At 39.3% G+C, this 16606-nt stretch overlaps 1 protein-coding gene across 1 annotated transcript in view; it reads right to left on the bottom strand.

Annotated features, from left to right (window-relative positions):
* LOC115620984 overlaps positions 1-5383 on the bottom strand; it is a 36905-nt gene extending 31522 nt beyond the window's left edge. Inside the window, exons 1-2 of the mRNA XM_030514504.1 lie at positions 5348-5383; positions 650-1313 (exon numbers count right to left, since the gene is read on the bottom strand). Coding sequence (XP_030370364.1) covers positions 650-1313; positions 5348-5383 — 700 coding nt within the window. The remainder of the gene's footprint in view (positions 1-649; positions 1314-5347) is intronic.
* Between the last annotated feature and the right edge of the window lie 11223 nt (positions 5384-16606).

Here is a 16606-nt window from a genome sequence, read left to right as displayed (position 1 = left end):
TCCCCCTCTATCTGCCACAGAAAGTCGTATGATTCTGCTGGGACTTGTGCTTTAACAAAAACCTTGTGTAAAATGTTTGTTTTTAAATCACATTTTGCCTTTTGCCTTGCTGGGAATAAATGAAATTGAAGTGCATATTCGGCTCGGAAGGATAGAATATATCCATCTGCTGTCATTAATATTGCCTAATTGCTATATGAAAAAGTAATATATTATAAAATCTCTTGTTAAGCTAAAGAGCCTTTTGCCCTCATCCCAATTATCAGAAGCTTTTTCCAAGTATTGGCGAGCATGCCAGCACCAGGAGGTATTCAGGCATGCTCCATCACCTAAAGGTACAGAGGCTCGGACAGCCCGACAACAAATCTCGGTTGAGTTAATTTCCAAGCCTAATGCCATTTGCCGAGGCATTAACAGCGCCCACCTACGCACAATGCCTAAGGCGATTAGGAGCATCCGAAGCAGTCCCACGACTACGCAGCCATCAATTGTGTTTGGGTTAATAGATTTCCATTTTGTTGCACTGGCAGCTGCCGCGACTAATTTGCTGAAGAGCGGCCAACGCGAAAAGGTTGCCCGCCTTTGGGGGCTGGGGGAATCTAAACCGCTTTCCTAACTGAAAACGCAACGCTTTTTGCTTTTTACTCACCGCTACCGCTGTCATAGGATCTTGTGGTTGAGCCACTGGTGTTAGAACGTTTTATCTCGCGTCTGCCCATGCTGTCGGCTGTTGTTGCTGTTGTTGCTGTGGCTACCTGTGGTGGTCGCTGTAGCTGCAACAGTTGCTGTTGTTGCCGAAGAAAAGTGTGATGCTGCCCAGCAGCACTCTTGGGTGAGTTGTTCGCCGAAGTGGTGCCCGCTTGGCAGGTGGCAAGGAGAGCGCAGGCTGTCGAAGCGGCTGCTGTGGCAACTGCTGAGTACTGGGAACCGTTGCCGACGTTGCAATTGAGCGCTGGTGTTGATGAGGTGGGGGCCAACAGCAGCGTTCCACTGCGCGTGGTTGGTGGGAACTCGAAGTAGTTCACTTGCAATTGATTGCTATCGAGCAAATTTGCAGCGGGTTTTGTGGCCAAGCTGCCAGCTTCGTTGTGTGCGTGGCTGTTGCTCGGACGTCTGTGCTGGGATTGGTGGTGATGCTGGTGCTGGTGCTGGTTCTGGTGTTGGTGGCTGCTGCTGCTGTTGTTGCCGCTGTTGGTCAATTGGTGTGGAGTGGGCGGCGGGGGCGGACAAGCGTTGTTGATGCTGCTGCTGCTGGAGAAGGATGATTTTCGCAGTGATGATGGTCTCAACCCTTTCACAGGGTATAATGGGTACTATCGGCCGGCAACCCGAACCCAATCGCGACGGTCACTGTTGTACCAAATGCCTGCAATCATCAAATTAAATAGCAACATTAGTTTTCTAATAACAAATGAACATCTGAAACGATTGACCGAACCTAAGATCGAAGCTTAATCTTAATAATAAATGAACAAATTTTACAAATAATAAGTTTCCTTCTTAATTACACATCTTCATATAAAAATTAACCAAATATATTTCTTTTATCCTTCTGTACATTTTTGTTAGCACAACCCCAGAACTAAGCATCCATTTCAGTTTGATAAAATATTATTTATAAATATTTCATGTGCTTCTTTTAAAACTATATTGAACAGCAAATATTTGACACTTAAGTAGATAAAAATTTCAGTTAAATTTTCTGTGATAATATGATTATTTAAATATCTTCAGGCGCTGATACAATTAATGATTGAAATGGTGAACTTTTGGTGATACCAAGCTACTTATATACAAATGAGGATGGAATATTTTATAGTGGCAGGGTCGATCATATTTCCAAAGAAAGAAAAATGCTTAATGGCAATAATAACTAGATACTGGTGGCTGGCTAACTAGCGAAGTAAGTGTAAAAAGCTGATTTTGTCCCACTCTAGTGGTTAAAGAGAATGGACCAAAAGAGCTATTAAAATTGTATTAATTTGATAAAAGTGATTGAAAAACTGTATCAAACCAAAAAAGAAAATCCTTTTGTAGTCATATTCAATAAAAGCTCAGCCCTTTAAGTGAACAATGTCCTGCACAAATGCCAGCCGCACTCAGCCTGACATCATCGCCACTGACATCATCATGGAGACAAGCAGAGTACAGCGCATAAATTGTAATTATCGATAAATGACATAAACTGCACACAACAGCGCGAGATTAAAGCCGAATAACGCGCTTTGAGTGCACTTAAATGAAACGCTTTGTGAGCGGTGGTCAATATTATTAAATACAGGCACACACACAAACACCACCCATAAACTGAGGCTCACGCCCACTCCCACCCATTTGCAGACACACACACACACACACACACATATGCTCGACACGCCCCGTTAATGTAAAGCAAAGCACTCGTAAAAAGGAGCGTCGCCATTAGCGGCCATTGGGGACAGAGGCCGCAGCAGCTTCATCAGTTGCGGTCGCCCCATGTGGCTGCTGGGCATCGATTTTGCCAAATATTTGGCACATGAAATCATTTTGCGCTAATAAAATTTCACGCCCGAGTGGGCGGCACAATTGATTTGCTGTAAAATGTGACCACAAAGTGACCAAAGCACGCACGTGGAGCCACTGGAGCACACAAGCGCCAGATCCAGGACCCATCCGCCCACTCATAATACTCAAATTGTGTTTAATGACCAATGGTTGAATTTAATATGCACGAATTAAGAATCATGTATAGTACATATCTCTCGCACACTCGTACAATGTAAATGTGTTTGTGAATTGCCATTTGCGAATTGTAATCGCCAACTAACGTTCCACATGCATTTACAGATAACGAACTAAGAAGTTATTACTCAAATCCACATGTGTATTTTAATGAGCGAATGAAAGCAGTTTGTGAGCTGGAATTAACTGCCAATAGCGACTCATATAATAGATTATACTACTTGTATATTTAAGCAGCTTTTTCATAAATAATCTGTGTATTGCTAAAATCGCTACAAACATAAATGTTTCAAAAGATAGAATACAAATTATCACTCGAGCCGTTTTAAAAGCTAATAAAACAACAAAATATATCAACAAATATATTAAAGAATGTTTTTCTTCTCATTGAAGAGTCTTTTAATAGAACGCATGAATATAGGCAAATTCTTAGCATATTCTAGTCATGACCCCCTCTTTTTTGAATGTAAGAATAACCAAAGAGAATGCAAAATGACTTCTGAAAAGCCACTAAAGGTTAACTGTCACTGATTGAGGAACATGTGTAGACAGAAATAAAAGTGATTAATTGACAAAGAAAAATGTGAAAATAGAAGAAAGCCAAACAGTTCCTTTCAGATCTGCAAAAACTCAACAAGTTCCACCAATTACAACTGCTTTGCATTCACAACTCAAGCACATTTTCCAGTTCGCCCAACTGCCAATTTTAATGCCTTTTGAACAAGAATTGCTCAATGCCGGCGCTTGACTCACTCTTGAGCATTAGCTTTGAAGAGAAAATGTACAAAATTATGAAAGGACGACATTCATTAAAAAAGTTCTAAGCTCCAACTGTAGTTATATAAAAGAGTAGAGAGATCATATTTATAACAGAGATTAAAATTGACTATTAAAATGACAATCAAAACATGAACTGTTGTTTTTTAATATTCTTAGACTTAAACAAAAATAAATCATTAAAGGATTATAATTCCAAAGAGCAGTCACAGAGAACTCTCTACTACCTAATAAATATAATATATAAAAATATAGCTTTCTTTAGAGACAATTTATCACAGAGAGCGGAGGAGACAACAAAATATAATTTAATACTCTTTGATCGTACAATATTCCGTTTCTAAGCATTTGCTCTGCGCAAATATTGCAATATTGAAATAATTTATGCCTGACTACATTTATTGCCCTTTCACTTATTTCGATTCGACTCCATTTTGAACAGTCATCGCACTTAGCTTCATAGGAGCACCCCAAGTTCACGGGAAATGCTTTTAGCACCGGAAAAATCAAACACAAATCAAAGGCTTACCCCGGCAGAAGGAGAAAGAAGACGCAGAAATCAGACGGAGAAATGAATGAGGGAAAACAGTTATACGAGCACGAATAGCAGATGCCAAGCACGCACAACAACAGTAGTGCTTGCGACAGAGCAATTGCCATGGAAATCAATAATGTTTTATTTAATGCCAGTCAGCGCATATCTGCAGATGATTCGATGCGTTTCAACAGGTTGCAGCCGATATTCTGCATTCCTTTAGCCCTTAGAACTGCCAGAGAAATGAGGACTAGAAACAAGAAAAATCGCTTGATTAACTTGCAACTGGCCAGATGGAAGAAAAGTGAATAGACAACCAATGCAATAAACATTCAACATTTGTGCCACAGCAGTTATCAAATTGCATTAGCAGCTGCCGAAGGCGGATCAGAAAATGAGGTTAGCCTCTAGCAGCAGAAAAAAATGGCAAAATAAAGTAAATGCCACAAGCCAGAGCAGATATGGCTCAAAACAAAAAGACAACTAGGGGCAGGCAGATAACCAGCTAATGCTGTTGTCGTGGCTTGTCACGGGCAATGTGTTGTTGCTGCCGAGGAAAAAGGAAAACACAATTCAATTCAAATGCAATAGAATTCCTTTTAATACAGCTCTAGCTGACTGGTTGCTTGCCACGAGCTGAACTGTGCCTCTGGCCTAAGATGAAATGGCGTTAGGGTGGAGCTGACTCTTGAAAGCCAACACTCTGTGCATAACAACAATAACTACAACAAGACTTGACAGTGGTACCAAATAAGTAAATAGTGCACAAGAACTTGAAAATGTAAAAAATCAATTTAAAACTCAATTTCAAATCGAAACTATTGGAATTTTCTGCTTAAGCTTGCATCTTCTTCGATTTTGCATTCAAGAAGTATTTGATTTGGAGTTGCAATCTACTTACTGTTGTTGTTACTGCTAAAACAATTATTGGTAAGATAAAACGTAATGAAAAAATCGTATTAATGAACAACAAACGCTTCTCTAACTTATGGTACTAATTCTGTTACTAACTGTGGGGTAGCTGTTAATTAATATACAATTGCTGTAACTATAAATATTCTATTCCATTCTACTCTTTTGCATTCAGTTATATTCTTCATATTTTAATCTAATGCTCAAAGCTCAAAATAAAGATTAAAATTAAGATGCAAAGTCAATTTTTATGAGAGAATCCATTGACTAACTTGTTGGCTCGACTAAAAAATATCAGAACATCGAACAATATTCACAACCTTTTATACTCGTAGTTTCATGTTTGAGGAAACCTTTGTTTTAAAACTGAAAGGGAAGTTACCTATTTGTGCCACAGATTACGAATTGCGTCCATTGCAGAATGTCCACGTTTGCCATTTTGATTTGCTGGTGTGGAAGCAACAAGCCGCTTTGTTGGCAAAGTTGTTTAGCGTAGCATACAACTAAGCGCCACCCACACATACACACACACAGCCAGATGAAACTATAAGAAACTTAGGAGCATCAAATAGAAAGGCAAAAAAGGCAACTGCACAAAATGAAAAGGTTTGCAAGGAAAAGCTGTCAATGCCGCTGCCAAAGCCACCTTGCAGGAACGACGCTCGGACGCGCTCTAATGCGCAACGACATAAGAGAGAAATTCATTCTTCCACATTTTGCCTCTAATCGGTTTGGATTCGAATTACCATAATATGACACGAGATACGACAAGGCCAGGCACAAAAGCCAAAGCAGCGTTGGCAGTATATAAAAAATATATAAAACCAAACCAAACGATATGAAACGAAACGAAATGAGCGCTGCGACTGCTGGCGGCTCAATGAATCACAGTCAGTGTCCAAATGAGCAGGCATCGACTACATGACTGCCTTGCGAGTACATACATACGCATATAACATCCTGCCATCATGGCTGCCTGACTGCTTGCCTTCGGATTAAAGCGTCAATTTGTTAGGCAAGCCTTCGACGTAGTGGCGTTAATACGGCGAATAGATCAAAGCATCGACAGACAAGAGGCGCGCGCCTGCCACCAGATGTGCGGCCAACATATGTGGCACGGCATCGCATATACTTGTACATACATACTTGTACACTCACTAAGCACACTAGGAGGGGCGAGCGGGGCAGCTTAAGGCTCTGCGCCGCTTCTTACTATACTGGAGGATATGCACGACAATGCTTTTTAATCAATTCCTTGACTCACTCTATCAAATAATGACAGGCAGGCAAAGGCGATGTGGAAAATTGAAAACGGAAAACGAGACGTTAGTGTTGTTGTTATGACTGCTGTTGTTGTTGTTGCTGTTGCTCCCGCTGAGCAAGTAGAAAATGAGCATTTTCCTTTTGCCGTGCGCGTGCTTTCTTCTTATTTTGCTATTTGGCATTTTCTGCCCATCATTTTATTTCCCTTTATTTCTTTCTTTTTTTCTTTCCTTTTCTTGCAATATGCTTTTTTGGCTGGGTTAAGTGAGGCGTTGAGCGACATTGCGCCGCATTAAGAGAACATGTCAATTTTCTAATGACACAGCAGAAAGAAGCAAAGGACAACACAAAACACAACGATAACAACAATTACAAATAGTCGCCCGCCGATCGTTGACAGCCAAATTGCTTTTCTAAATACATTCATACAGAACTTTACAGGAACTTGGCGGCATTTAATTCGAAAGCACATTAAAAATGTTACACAAAGACAAGTGACCAGAAAGGTGACCATATTGCGTGTCTCTCATATTTCTGATATTAGTGTATTTTTTGAGATGGGTGAAGATAAATTTAATATCTCATCATAATTATACGGAAAAGGAAACTTAAATTTATACCTCGCTTCAAAGTCTTTACTCGTTATATTATTTGTTTCATTTGTCATTATTTTGAATTAGGATGAAAAGAAGTGTAGGAGGATAAGTATGTACACAGGAACTCTGGCAACCCTATCAGCTGTTTCCCCGATCTCGCTATACATTGTAGCTTAGCAATGCGCTCTAACTCAGTCTCCAACGAGTCATCGAATAAAGAAGATGTGTTTTGTGTTATCCGTTACGTTTTGCCTTCCACAGAAGTAAGAAACCAAGCAGGCTCTAGTTGAACAAACTAAGTAGTATACATAATAAAGCATAACATTAAATATTGAATGTTTACGAAATTGACTAAATTCCAGAACTGCCTGCAAGACATATTTTGTGGAAACTAAATAACTATCTCAAACTTATTTAAATGGTTAACAAATATTATTAGTGTTCTCATTTATATAACAAAGCTACCAGAAACAAATATGTATGAGAAATCTACAACAACAATTGCAATAAGCCCAATTCTATGCTTTAAGTCATAGAATGATGATAATGAAGTAATGTAACAGCCAGTAAAAAAAAACAAACACTGGGTCTGATTATTTTTTTAAACGGTTTATGCAAAAAGGAAAAAAAGTAATGACAGCTTTTCAAGTGCTTGAGATTTCGAAGATAGAATTGACGACCACCATTGGCTACGAACCTCATGCATGAACCCTTCAATGCAGAGTTTTAGAAGTAAAAGGAACAATGGTGGAACGTCCGACAGTTTCAATCCTGCTCCACAATTTTAAAGCTATCACGGAGGCAGATAATATGCCCCGACTGGCTGTGTCGGAGTGCAATGAAAATGCGTATTAAAAACATATTTAAATACGAATTTATTATGAATATTCAAACTAATTATAGTAATATTAACATTTAAAATAAAATCATCAAAATATGCAGCGTTGATAAGTCTTTCCCAGACGGCTGGTCACCCTGGCATTCCCGGGAAAAAGTCAGCGCGAATATTGGAGGTGGAGCAGAGCTTTTGCTTTGCTGCATTAAATTTTACGACTGCATGTCGCAGTTAACCACCCAGCAACGCCATGCCACACCACGCCTTGCCACCATCCTGCAGCACTCATAATTGCGCCTCTGCTTCACATTTACGCAAATATTCGACAGCCGCCACCTGCGAAAATGGAATTTAATTTGCTAACACGCTCCGGAGCCTCCCAGCTTTGTGTTGGTTGGGGAGTTGAGGGGCCAAGTGCTTGGCGTACTGCGACACGCCTGAGCTCACAACACTACGCTCGTCCCCACACACAGAAGCCTGGTTGTGTGTGTGTGTGTCTATGATGGCTCTGGTTTGGTTGTGCCTGCGGCAAATTGTTGAAAATACTTTGGGTATTTTTGTTAGTCGTCCATCGTAGCATGAAACTTGGCTCTTACATAGTTGATTTTCAGAGCCAACCTGGAACAGGTTCAGAGCCGCCAACAACAACGCATAGTTAGGCGGATACCAACTTTTTTAATTTGCAATAATAATAAAAATTCCACACACAACAACACCAACAAAACAAAAATAATTCAACAAGTTTTATGCCGCGACTGGCGCATTGTCAACGCTAACGGAGTGAACATTTTTGCGGTTTCCGCTTTTGTTTTATGGCGAATGGCAGCCAAAAACATTTGGCGGCACACATGGGCCAAGTCTGTGCGGAGCTAAGCCGCAGGCTGTCGCCTAAGTCCCGTTTGATTTATGTGCATGTGTATGCAACAAAAAGTTGTGGCTTTAGCAGCAATTCTCTCATGCCGGCAGCTAAAACACCTGTTCCAATTTATTAGTGGGTTAAACTAGCCATAAAACACGTCAATTATGCGAGGTGGAATGGCGAAATGAAAATCTGTTACACGGTGCGTATGAGTGCTGTGAAAACTCCCGACAATGCCATAAGGTTAATACCAATGCCAGCCATATTCAAAGTCATAAATACACAGTACGGCAATAAAAGATGTTTATTATTTCGAGGATAAGTCTCACAAAGACTGAAATGCATCATCATAACTTTTGTGTTCGCTAAGATTTTTTATTCATAATTTTTGATTCCAATATAATCAGAAAGTAAAGTAAAAAGTATTTCTCTACTAATATTATAAAGAGGAAATTTTTGATTGTTTGTTTGTATGTTTATTTAAATTCGAAACTACTGGACCGATTTAAAGGATTATTTCACTGTTGGGAAGCTACACTATCCCCGGGTAACATAGTCTACGATTATGTAACCCAAGGTGTAGAAAAAGTACCTATAAAATTCCTGAACCGGATGCTATTAGTTCAGAATCATGCTCGAAACATTAAAAAATTAAGGCAACATTTTTCAAAAGTCCCCAGCCAAATAGAAAATTACAAATCGATTGACACCGTGACTAATATCGACGCCACAGTCCATTACCCACAGGAATTTTTTAATTCATTAAACCCTTCAAAAATCGCTTACAGAGAAGAGCAAAAGGGAAATCAATGAAATAATAATATGCAAACTATGTTTATTGTTTTACTCTTTTTTAGTAACTCATAGCAAAAAGAATGTATGTGTTATAAAATGTTTGAAATTGTTGTAAAATACCCCTTGCGAAGCAGGGGCGGGACGCTAGTAGTATATAATGTTGGAACTAAATAAATGAGTGCTAAATAAATGATGTGCTATGTTATCTGTTCGTAGATAAAGTTCTTTTCAAGCGCTCTAAGGGGAAGGGAAAATGCAACCACCATAGCAATTGTTCATGCTGCCGAAACTTGTTATTTACTGCAGTCTCTCGGTTTTGCAGCAACAACAACTGCATTTAAAAAAGAAAGAAAGAAAAAACAAATTGATGGATGCATCGATTGCCAAACGTATTGCCAATAACCAGGCCAATGTTTTCTTTTCTGTTCGATGCCAGCCGCAATTCTCGTCGAGTTCAAAATGGGAAGGATGTTGGAGGTGGTGGCACTGGAGGCTGTGGAATGGAGAAGGCAAATGAGGGGCCGGAACAGGCAATGCCGAAAATCGATTACCACACGAGGCGAGCACAGACAGATGAGGGAGCGACTGTGAAAAAGCGAAGCCCGTGAGGGCAACATGTGGCTGCAGCATACACACACACACACGCATGCATGCACATGCATCAATGTGAAAGGGTTAGAGGAGGGTTAGGAGGAGGTCTCACATTTATAGTCTTTTTTTTGAACGTGCAGACTGACACACCATTTTGGCTTCAAGCGCTTTTTTATTGTCCTGAGCATTTTTAATCGCGCCCAGCAGGCTGCTCACATATTCATATATGTATGTACGCGTATGTGTGGAGGGTAGCTGTGTGTGTGTGTGTGTATTTGTGATTCAAATGCGTGCGTGTATGTTGATAAGCACAGGTATGCGCATTAAGCAGTGCTGAAGCTTTTGCTTTTCGCCAACAATTTTCGCACACAACATCGCTCCTCCACCCCTGCTCCCCTTTGGCCAACACAGCTGGCGGCTCAACACTCTGAAATGAGCTGAAATTTTTACGGCTCATGGCCTTTAATGCGCTCACAAAATGCACTTATGTTGTGGGCATTCACCTGTTTATTTAAGCCACAACAGCGAAATAAAGAGAGAAAATAAATTTAAAACAACAGCTATGTAACGATACAAACGCCGAGAAAACAAACTCCGCACACTTGTTTGTTGAATCCAAATTTAATGAAATTAAAGAAAATATTTTTATTAGCCAAAGGATAACAACAACAATTTACGTTGCTCGCGTGTCACGCATAACATTTTTATGTCGTACGCCTTAAACATGTGCGCGACCCCTTTATGAGGTTAATCCTTTTTTATGTTTACACAGGTACTACATATTGATGTATGCGTGCGTGGGCTTTGATATGTAATGCGATATGCATGTATGTATGTGTAATACATACAATATATATTCATATATTTATAATGATAATGCGCGCCTGAGGTTGCTGTGCGCACTTTTATGCACTTGATTTTCCTTGAATTTACGGGAAGCGTAATATTTGGGTTGAGTTATTGAACCGAAGTTTTGCAGATGGCAGCAATATTTGCATTAAATTATATAATCAAAACTAATTCTGATTAAATTGGGTTTGTTTGTTGCCATAATTGTTATGAATTTAAAAATGTGTCAAAAGTGTATATCCCTTTACTCTTTGGGTATAGTAAAAGTATAATGACAAAAATCTAAAAGTATGCATTTTTTACAAAATCAAGCCTTTACCAAATTTCATAGAAAATGTCAAAAATGTCAACTATTTAAATTGAAAATACATTAATAAAGTTAGACCCTGCTGACCACATATATTTTATTAAAAAGTTCAACAACTTTTTTTGGCATAGGTCGAGTTTTTTGACAGCCCTTTCCTGATTTACCTCGACTGCTTTGATTTCAAAAATGTTACAGAAATTCAAGCCCAAGCTCTGTTGACTGTCCGCACAAAAATATGTCCACTAAACTAAGCAAATTTTCCAGCTCAACAATTTAATTAAAGATCGCTCATGCATAAATTACAATATTATATTAGCTTTATGTGCTGTGTCGGCTTTTCCTTTGTGCTGCCAACATTGAAAAAATGTTAGCATTTCAATGGACACGACGTGCATGTAAACGCTTTCCAAGAAGCGCATAACAGCATTTGACTTGAAAACAGAACCTAACTCACATTTATTTAATTACAAGTAGAACGCTCTGCGCAGTTACTTGGCGTGGGGACGGTCGTACTCCAGCACAAGGGTTAATGAAATTAGCAAATGGTGTCTGTGTGTGTGTGTGTGTGTGGGTGTCTGTGTGGTTATGCGAGTCGCCTCTGTACTTGAAGTGCCCGCCATTTGCTTGGCTCTCGTCTTTCCTCCTGCCCTTATCAGTTATGCACAGCTCAAAGCGAAGATATTCTGCTTAACTGTGTTAAGCGACTCGCCGTCAACTGGCGGGGACCGTGGAATGGAAAGTTAGTGCCACTTCCTCTAAGTATTCGTGCCTGCTTTAAACAATCCAAAAGTGCAAATTATTCAAGCACTCGGTCCGCAAACCCACCTGAACAGCACAGTGACACAATCTATATAAACATGGGCCAATTACTTAGAAATGTGTTGGACTCCAAGATTGTATTAGAAGCGCATAAGAGGAAGGAAATACGCGAGCACTTCTGCCCGAGATGTATGAAAGAGGTGGCATTTACTTTTGGAAAAACATGAAATAAAATACATAACATAGAACTAGTTGAAAATTTGCAATTATAAAACATAAACTATAATACTATGCTCGTATATAGATGTGTTTAGGTTGAGTTCGCTGGCACACTTGTGAAAAATAACAGAGGGACCCGCACCAGGACAGGTATTTCGATACGAGGCTTATTATGATTCGTGTCCTCTTCATGTCTATGTTGGCTAGTGCTGCTTATGTTAGAATCAAGTTCCCTATCCTTACCCGCCAGCTAGTTATACAAAGCGAGGGAGCATTAATTAGCTCCACCAATTCCGACCTCCTTTTAGTTATTTTAATATAGCAGACACTCAGCAGTAATTCCAATTTATGGTAAGCTAAAAATCTCTACTAAATTTAAATAAATACGACTATACAATTTTCAGGAAAATAAAACAAAGAAAACTGTATTGTATTTGTATTATTATTTGTTATTTTTCTTGGCTTTAAATGCGCAGTGTGTAGCTTTTCCCAATCAATTTTCTTTATGTTATTCAATTATTTTATTTCCACAAGAGTGATTAAATTTTAATTTAATCCTACTTCATGCGATTCTCCGTAATCTGCATTTGGTTTCTTTTGTGCTTGAATAGAAATATTGAATAGAAGTTATATTTCTATTTGAAAGCTTTATATTATTTATTAGAATTTAGTTACAATTTCTTCACCTTCCAACCGTTGTGCAAATTTTCCTTTAACAGATTGTGACACTGTCGCACTGTGCTGAGACGACATGCGGCATGTGGAACGATGCTCGACGCACGGCACGCGGCAGCGCTGTGCGTTTGGCGTCCTTTTCAAAGTTAATTACTCTCTCAAATGGATTTTGCACTTGCTACAGAGGCAAAAGCCTTGCCTGTGTCTGACCGCGACTGTTCTGTCACTGTGACGCAGTCCCTCGTCCTGTCTCACTCCCTGGGTCATATCCCTTCTCCCTGTATGTGTGTGTGTTTATATTAACTTCATTATCACTGCACAGCACTTTCAACATTTGCTTTTGCTATCGTTACCCATCCCCATAAAATAAAATGCGTTCGTTCGCTTATTCCGCTGTAGTTGTCAGTGCCTTGTCGTGCCTTGCTGGGTTTGTTTTCTAACTAAAAACTGGCTTCAAAATTTGCACGTCATACGCACACAGTTTTTACGAGCACTACCCAAATATTTCTGCTGCGAGCGACAACCCTTTGCCCGTCTAGCATTTTATGAACATTTAAACGACTTTTACGATGTGTCTCCAACAGTTGCTACGTGACTTTTTGCTAAAAAGGACCAGTTGGGCTTGGATTTTGGCTAACATGCCATAGCTTTGGGTCCAGGCAACAGTTGTCAACACACTAGCACACATTCTGTGCCAGCACTCTTGTTAATTGCATGCTCGTATGTGCACTGATGGTGCACACCTCGGCCTTTAGCTATCTTTGACACGTTGCAACCAAAAGAGCTCACAGAGCCAGAGCGACTATTAATTTGCACTGTCATGGCAATCATGCACTTCGTGGTCCAGTTGCCGACTTGCCCAATTAAAAGAGCTGTTGCCATAAGGAACGCGAAAATTCTGCGAATTTGAAGACAGTGTAAGGTTGTGTGCGCATTCCCAACTCTTATATACCCTGTACCCTCTACACAAAACAAACAACAATTTATTAAAAATATTCTTTTCACTTATTTTTTTATCGTCTGTACCCAGAGGATTTTCTTATTAGTTTTATGGAAACCATTTCCTTCTTCTTCTCCAACTTTGTGAAGGCTTAACTCCACAACAATGCGTGGAAAAGCAACTTCCAGCTTTTGGTGACGAAGTTCCATCCCAAGCAACAATTCAAGCGCAGTCGTGCTAGTGTGAGTGATGCATTTCGATGATCATTTGGCTGTAAACAAATTATGTTCATGTTGGCCGATTCTCAAAAACTAGATCAAGCAATTCAATTCAATGACGAAACTTGGATATATTCAAAAGGACACTAAGCAACAATCGACTGTGTGGGTGTTCTAAAATGAACATAAGCCAACAAAAGTGTTCGTTCGCGCAGTGCTTTGAAGAAATTAATTGCACGTTGCATCCATGGCTTCGAAGGGTCGTACTACAATGAACGCTGAGTGCTATACGACAATTTGCTTGCCAGAAGTCATCGCTGAATGACGGAAATGAAGCCCAAACTGTCGCATCTTTCCTCACAATGGCAATGCTGGCTCACATACTGCTCATAAAGGAATCAATTATTTACAGCAACGTAACCTCTAACAAATTTCTAAATAAATGATTCAATAATATAGCCGAGTCGAGATACCTTAGCATCCAATATCTATATCATACTTGTTGATTTAATCAAGTAGTATAACTGACTTATGAATAATAAAGATTTGTTCAATGAAAACAACTACAAATGGCCGAAACATGCATAATTGTTACTTAAATAACTTTAGAACAATTTGAAATTGAATTTCCATTCGCAATTGCATTGCCATTCTAACTTATAATAGTCATCACAATTTAAGAATACAGCAACAAGAACACACACTCATGGCAGAATAGTATGTGTATGTAAGCAGATTAGTTTTTAAAATAACAAAATATGTGGAAACCAAAAACTGTTGGCAAAAGTTCACTATCAACGATGAAAAGCCCATATTCAATAATAACACACACAGAATTTTAAATACATTCAGTGGATTTGTATATTTGGTTTGCCTGTTCCAGCAACTGTTCTGCTGGCTTTCAGCTCAATTTTCATCAACCCACGCCCTGGGGGGATGGATTTTTAATTGGTTTTGCGTAAAGTGTCTAAACTGCATTTGCACTGCATTTGGCTTCTGGGCTACAACCAGCTTTGATTGCATTATTTCGCTATCGAAAATTGCAGAGCCATTTGAAAAGAGAGCTAAACAATTCTCTGACCATCTCTGTCCAGCCCGACATTGGCAATAAATCCACTTGCGTTTACAAAGCATGTAATTAGCTCGAGCACCAATGCACATTGTTTGAGTAAGCACACACACACACACACACACACATATTACAATTTTCAACAGAGCATAAATAGGTAGTGAAAGGTAGAGGGAATGAGCTAAAACACTCGGCCACATTACATGCAGAAACCAATTAAAATTGCCATTTCCCAAGCATAAATCACAGTTGAAAAATTGCTCACAAAAATATGGTCTGGATCGCTGGTTCTGCAAAAATGTCGCAAAATGCAGCAGTGGTAACAAAAAGGGTAACAAAAAAAATTAAAAAGCATAACCCTGCGAAAGTGAAATTGTGCGAACACAAAATGCATGGACGGCCAAGCGCTTAGCAGAGCGCACAAAAATAGGCTACGTTTTTTCTGCTCTTTTTTCGGAGCGACAAAATGGCTGAAACATACTGTGGGGAGAAATTTACAATCCAGCGAGCAATATCCTAAATTGTAGGTGTCGGAACTTTGTTGATCATTTTAAAGAACTAATCACTGACCGATATTTTCAACGATTTACTGTTGATTTTCAGAAGGTTGCGAGCCCTTATTGTAAATGTGAGCCAAATTAGAGTAACGGAAACGGCAATATATGCGCTCTATATACAGTATTTCAATGTTTTTAAATACGTTATTGTTCTTAAATATGTTCAGATTGTTTTTATTCAAATAATTTTCCGTACGCTTGCAGCTTTTATTTTAATTTGAGGAGAGAAAATAAGCTTGCAAACATAGATTTGTTTACGCGTCCTGCATAAGAAATTTCGGGCAGCCAATTCCTATTTCTTACTATAAGTTATTAATGATCGGTTCACCCACTGTGCTCCGTTTTCTGAGCTGTTCAGTCGGATAACTAACGGTGGCTATGCATGAGTAATTAACAGCGTTGATTATGAACAGACAAGAACACACACACACACAGAAGCTCATTTTAATGCTCATGCCCTTCCCGACCCTCCGCTCTGTTCTGTAGCTTAAGATGTGGAAACCACAGTAAGGCAGACCGCAGGAAACGTGGCAATGAAAGCCACCAACATTCAAGATACGAAAATATGCACATATTTATGCAAATATGAGCTTGCCATACACACATACGCATACACACGAATGTTTATAGTTGGCAGTTGCTGTGCGTGAAGGAAAGAAAAGGCGTGCCACTACAATATCAACTGCCAACTTCCCTTAAACGAGCTTTGTGGAAGCTTGCATGTATGTGTGTATATGTACGCGAATGTTCATACACTATACGAGTACATACTATACTATATATCTGCGATTTTATATGTTTGGGTGTATTGAGTGCGAATGCGCTTGAACATTTACTTCCGTTTCGAAATTTCCACACGTATACCAATATAAACACACACACACACACGCAGATTCCCATAGTCGCACGTTTGTGCGTGCAGGGATATGTCTTTATATGAATGCAAAACAAATAACTACTATATTCGCTTACAGCACTGTTCATTCGCTTTGCTTTGGTTACTGCAGCACTTTTTTACCTGTGTATGTAAAATCGATTGCAATTTTTAGTTACCAGCTTTAAGGATTGTTCCAGCCTTTCGCAAATTTAAAACATTTTTCTCAATTTCAGCAAATATCTGACAATTTGT

The sequence above is a fragment of the Scaptodrosophila lebanonensis genome, unplaced genomic scaffold (genome assembly GCF_003285725.1).
Source record: "Scaptodrosophila lebanonensis strain 11010-0011.00,11010-0021.00 unplaced genomic scaffold, SlebRS2 tig00000024-arrow-pilon, whole genome shotgun sequence".
In the NCBI taxonomy this organism is placed as follows: Eukaryota; Metazoa; Arthropoda; class Insecta; order Diptera; family Drosophilidae; genus Scaptodrosophila; species Scaptodrosophila lebanonensis.
Note: the sequence above shows the minus strand (reverse complement) of the source record. Positions and strands in the feature narration are given on the sequence as shown.